Source organism: Cupressus sempervirens, chromosome 8, assembly GCF_028749045.1.
Source record: "Cupressus sempervirens isolate cs-2001-9-10 chromosome 8, ASM2874904v1, whole genome shotgun sequence".
Lineage (NCBI taxonomy): Eukaryota > Viridiplantae > Streptophyta > Pinopsida > Cupressales > Cupressaceae > Cupressus > Cupressus sempervirens.
Window position 1 is genome coordinate 569,597,222 of NC_143125.1, and position 5,455 is coordinate 569,602,676.

Consider the following 5,455-nt stretch of genomic DNA (forward strand, 5'->3'; position numbering starts at 1 on the left):
GTCTATTTTTTAATTGTGTTTAATAACTAAATCATGTCTTTCAAGGATTATATACGAATCAGCAGTATTTTGACTGTTTGGTTGATCTCCATGAACGTTAGTCATATAGTTTCTTGTCGAGGACGAATTTTGAAGATATATGCAATTATGGAAAAATAATGAACATTTATTTGAGTTTTCAGTTGAAAGAACGCTTGTATTTTTTAAATGGTCCTGGTGCATATATTACCCAAGAATGATAAGATTACAACAAAGTAGGAACACAAACTCAAGTATGAGACTATAATTCTTGCAAACAAGTGGAAGTCTGGTATTACATCCAAGTACATGGGAAGGAGTATGAATGATTGGGACTCTTAAGAGAGTTGATAGCAAAACCTAGATAATGTCACTCTTATACTACATGAACATGAAAACGAAGATGAAGGAAAGTTGGCATGATCAACGAACTAACCTCTTTGTTTGCCTGCAGCTATCCTATTTCATGTACTGGCAATTGAATTTTGTGTTTCAATTGCATTGTTGAGATGGGCATTCATATATATATATAAATATATGAAAACACCAGCCTGACATGCCAAGATCAGATAGTCTAAGGAGAGGAGAAGTACAAACTAGAGGGAAAAGATTACATAACATGACCTGCTCTTCTCTCCATAGAAACATAAATGATCTTCAACTCTCAGATTGGTGGAATCCTTCATCTGGGAATTGTAATCTTTGGGTATAATCAAAAGTGTCTTACATTGAATTGTTGACATTGGGGAGGCCATAAGCAGACAGATCAGGCCACAAGTAGCCCGCTTCATATAATGCTTGTGGTGGTGGCTCTTCATAAATGTTCTTCTGCTGCTGATGCTGATGCTGCTGCAACAGAAGGCGTGAGTGGGACTGATCAGCAGATAAATTATGATGATTGATGTATGGATTGCAAGCATCTCCATCAAAAGATGTGGCTGTCATATGTTTTGTATCAATCATTGAAGTGAGATCTCCCACATTCATGGCGCCCAATCCGCGGTTCGCAGGCGGCCTGCTGAAGCCATGATCACCCATGAAGCTGCTGCTGCCGCTGTATTGAAGAGACTGAAGATTAGTTAAGTTAGTTGGAAGGCAGGACTGAAAACCCATAAGATTGTTGTGAGAGGACTGGCCCATGTCAGCCACATATGCAGAGTTGCCATAGCTGTTCAAGCCAAGCTCTTCTGCTTCATTGTAGTATCCATAGTTATTGGAGGATGCTCCACCAATGGATGGAGACATTATTTCAGTTCCAGTGCCTTCGGTTGAGGTTGAACATGGTTGATCCCCGCTTCTCTTTGAATTGTTGTTGCTATTGCTATTACTGCTGCCATTGTTACCCCGCTTGCTGTTCTTTCTGCAGCCTCCACCTACTGGAACACTCCTAAGAGTGCCTCCTTTGGTCCAGTAGCGCCTGCATGTCTTGCAGAAATGGCGGGGTTGAGTTAAGCTATAGTTGTTGTAGTAGCAGAACTTGGTGTTGGTTGAATCACAGCGAGGGCACTTCAGATCTTGTTCTGCCTGTGGCTTCAGCCTTCTGTCCAGTAATGGCCTTGAACAAGAAGACATCATGTTTCCTCCACTTTCCATCCCCCTCTCTTCCATATCACTCTCCTTAACAACACAAACAAAGAAAAGAAAAGAAATGTTAGAGAGAAACCCAATTCTAAATTCCTTCTAAAACCATTGCTCTCCTTAGCAACAGAATCGGAAAAAAAATGTTAAAAGGGAGAAACCCAATTCTATTCATTCAAAGCTGATTACTCTCCTTAACCACATCAACTAAAAAGAAATGCTAGAGAAACCCAATTCTATTCGCTCAAAGATGATAACTCTCCTTAACAACATCGACTCAAAAGAAATGTTAAAGAGATACCCAATTCTATTCCTTCACAGTGGATTACTCTCCTTAATAAAATCTAGGAAAATGTTTAGAAAGAACCCAAATTCTATTCATTCAAAGACGACTACTCTCCTTAGCCACATCAACTAATAAGAAATGCTGAGAGAGAAACCCAATTATATTCCCTCACAGTGGACTACTCTCCTTGAGAACATGAGCAGAAAAGAAATGTTATAGAGAAACCCAATTCTATTCCTTCAAAGGCCATTACTCTCGTTAACAACACCAACAAAAACAAATGTTGGAGAGAAACCCAATTTTATTTCTTCAAGGATCATTACTCTCCTTTAAAACACCGACATAAAGAAATGTTAGCGAGAAACCCAATTTTATTCCTTCAAAGACCACAGTATAAAAGCCCTCTTCAAGTTTGCTTCTCTGGAAACCTCAAGCATTCAAGAGGGTCATGCTATATCCTTCCAATCCAGGCCAAGTATGTTATTAACTATTAAGAATTGAGCTATAAGTTACTTTTGAATTGGATTTTATAAATATATCTTATAGTTTTTCTCATCTACAGGTTTCCTAAATCAAAGGCTTTGAAAGCTTCTGAATCACAAATTGCAAAATTCGAAGTGCAGATTGAATTCAAACTTGATCAATGAAATTTCAGAACTAACAAGAAACATAACATATACCCTCGTTAAGAAACCCAGAATAAGAAATAAATTGCAAACTATTTCTGATCTGAAACTTCAGTGGTAATTGTACTGTCAGAGACAGAAGCCTCTACAATCTGCTTATGAAGAGAAGCTTCCATGGATCTGCTAAGGTTTCAGTCTGATTTTCCATGGTGTGTCAGTAAACAAATCATTTTTAAACGAGGAAGGTTTTGGCCTCAATTGTGCTCCACTCTAAAAAAAAAATCCAATACAAATCTATTAAAGCTTCTAAACACGCATTATAAGGGTCTCCTGCTTGGACACAATCATTCAAGTTGAGAAAAATTCACTCCATCAAAAAGTTGTTCAACATTCAGTTGATGTAGAAAAATATCCATGGCAGCCTTGGGAAGTACCTGTATACTCGAGATGAGCTGATCCACTAAATGGAACTGTAGGCTCAAGGGGAATTTCAAAACGCCTTTGAGTATTAACTTAGTTTTTCCACCACTTGCCTCAAGTACAAACTCGTACCACTATGGATCTACTAATATCTTGCTAGATTTTACTAGCTTTGAAGGAATGATTGACAATCAACCTAGGATATGTCATGAAAAACCAATGTGCACGTTAACGTTAGGGTTAGGGTTAAAGGCATAAATGCACAACATACCAGTTACCTTAATAATCTAATTAGACCAAAAGACATATGGTCATAGGTCATCAAGATCTTTCATCACAACGCACTATTGAACTTGTTTCCAATCATAAAAAGCTGCAGGCGGCTTAGAACTTAGCAGCAAAGAACAAACAAACACAATATTGAATTGCTTCATTTTGAGATTATTTGCCCATACAACATATCACACACAACTAAAACTTCTTGGATGAGGACTGAGTGAAACTCTAAACACAACAGTCAGGCTAAAGACCTTCCAAGCATACCAAACTTCTACCTGTACTGGATTCAGCTGAACGCCCTCTAGAATTAAAGCCCTTGTAAGTGCATCTCCATTTCATCCAAGGAGATGAAAGCAGAAGATCATAGAACAAAAAGAATGAAACAAGGTAATAAAAACTTGTAGAAGGTGTTAATGAAAAAACTCCGAAATATCCACATTAAGAACCCACATGAGACACAATTAAAGCATGTCAAGTACAGGCACACCCATTCCTAGCATTTAATGCTCCCATCTACTAAACATAAACGAGAGCCAATTAAAGCAAGTCAAGCAAGAGACACCCATTACTAGCATTTAATGCACTCATGTTGGAGAAAGAGAGAGAGCTCCGAGGCCTGACATATGAAAACAGATCTGATACAAACACTCCAACCAATTGACAAGATCAAGAAAACCACATCTAGAGCAAACCCTAAAACTGCCATCTTTGAAATGCAAGCCAGTTGGAACAAACAATACAACTTTAGGGAATGAATACCTGATCTCTGTGCATAGCCAATCTCAAAAAGGGCTAGAAATGGGTGAGCAACAATTCCTTCGCTTCTTGGGTGAGCAATTCCTCTCCACACAAAATGATTCCAACAAACAAAGAGAAAGAGAAAGACGCCGTTTCCTTATAAGCCCACTTTTTCCTCTGCTTCAGTAACTTTGAATCAGCTTCGAGAAAGAAAGAGAAAGAAGAATTCAGTATCAGCCCACAATCTTCCGAGCCCTTGTAGAAAAAGAAGGAAGAAATATATATAGTGGGTTCAAAGGATACAGTTGTATGTAGCTCTAATGAGTTGAAACAGTTGGGTGTAGAGTGGTGGGTATGGAAGAAGGGGAAGGTACTTAAGGGGGCATGGCACAAAGCCAACAGAGATGCCAGTGGGGGTCAGTGAGTCAGAGAGGGTCAGTCAGGCTCAGCTCAGAACTATCAAATCCATGGGAGCCAAGTCCTGAGAAAAAGAGCAGGGAATAAAATTGGGTGTGATGGATGGCCCAAGCCAATCCAATCCAATGGACCCCAACGCACGCACAAACACACCCTGACAAACGGTACAGTACCCTACGAACAATACCCCCCAACTTGGCCCTCCATTTCTCCACCCCTCAAAGTACCTCCTAATCAACGGCCCAGACCAACTCCAAGCCCCACGGAGCCCTTCTACCCCGTCGATGGGGCAGGGTCCGGCGAATAAGGCACACTTTATTTTTAATGGTCAAGTGGGAGGACTGGAAGACTAAGGACCGCAGAGGTGAATATTTGGTGGGTCCCGGCTCTTTCCACGTGGACCTCGAAATGCGGGCTGAACATCTGACTGCGCGGGTCCCGCCGTCCTAGCTCGGTGTTCGAAAATTCTTCCACCGAGACATGCGTTAAAATATTTTAATAATATTATGAAAGAATAATTGAGGGGGGACAAGATCTCGTGGGATACGGGGCTGTAGGCAGAGTAACTATAAGAATAAGACCACTCTCTTCCTCAACCTTGGTTTGCGAGTGGAATGATTAATATCATTGGGGGCCATTCAAAATCGTTAACACTACCCTCTCTCTCTGCCTAGGAATGGGGACTACAATTCCTTGTGGGAATAACACGCAGAACGAGGAGAAGGGCATTTTCATGTTTCCTCTTCATTTTCCTCCTCCTTTCTTTCTCCCATGTAGTTGTTGTTCTTGTGTGATGGAGAGAAGTCCTTTGATTTTTCTCTTTTATGGGGCTTTGCACCGAAAATCTAACACTGATCTGTGGGAGCGATGTTTCATGATTGTTGTGGCAGGTTGCGTGCATGCACGTGCTCAACCATTATGTCACAGATCTTTCTTACACTTCTCAATACACTACGCTTGTTACGCCTATTCCTATACTCACCAGTACAGCTAAAAACATACCTGGCCTTCACAATGGCCCACGTGGAGACTGCCTGCCCCACACCATTATACCGCGTTCACATTGCTTTGCTCACTCGTTCTGGACTGGGGA

The 5,455-nt window shown here is 40.6% G+C and overlaps 1 protein-coding gene across 2 annotated transcripts; it reads right to left on the reverse strand.

Moving 5' to 3' along the window:
* Positions 1 to 257: 257 nt before the first annotated feature.
* On the reverse strand, positions 258 to 4,519 carry LOC149543674 (uncharacterized). Of its 2 annotated transcripts, none has more exons than XM_089798426.1 (2): positions 3,967 to 4,519; positions 258 to 1,635 (listed from the first exon to the last, which is right to left on the reverse strand). In XM_089798426.1, the coding sequence occupies exons 1-2, from the start codon at positions 3,979 to 3,981 to the stop codon at positions 742 to 744; spliced, it is 909 nt and encodes a 302-aa protein (XP_089654552.1). In that variant the 5' UTR covers positions 3,982 to 4,519; the 3' UTR covers positions 258 to 741. The 2 variants fall into 2 exon arrangements, with proteins under 2 accessions (XP_089654552.1, XP_089654553.1); XM_089798427.1 differs by lacking the exon at positions 3,967 to 4,519 and adding an exon at positions 2,943 to 3,915.
* Positions 4,520 to 5,455: the final 936 nt, after the last annotated feature.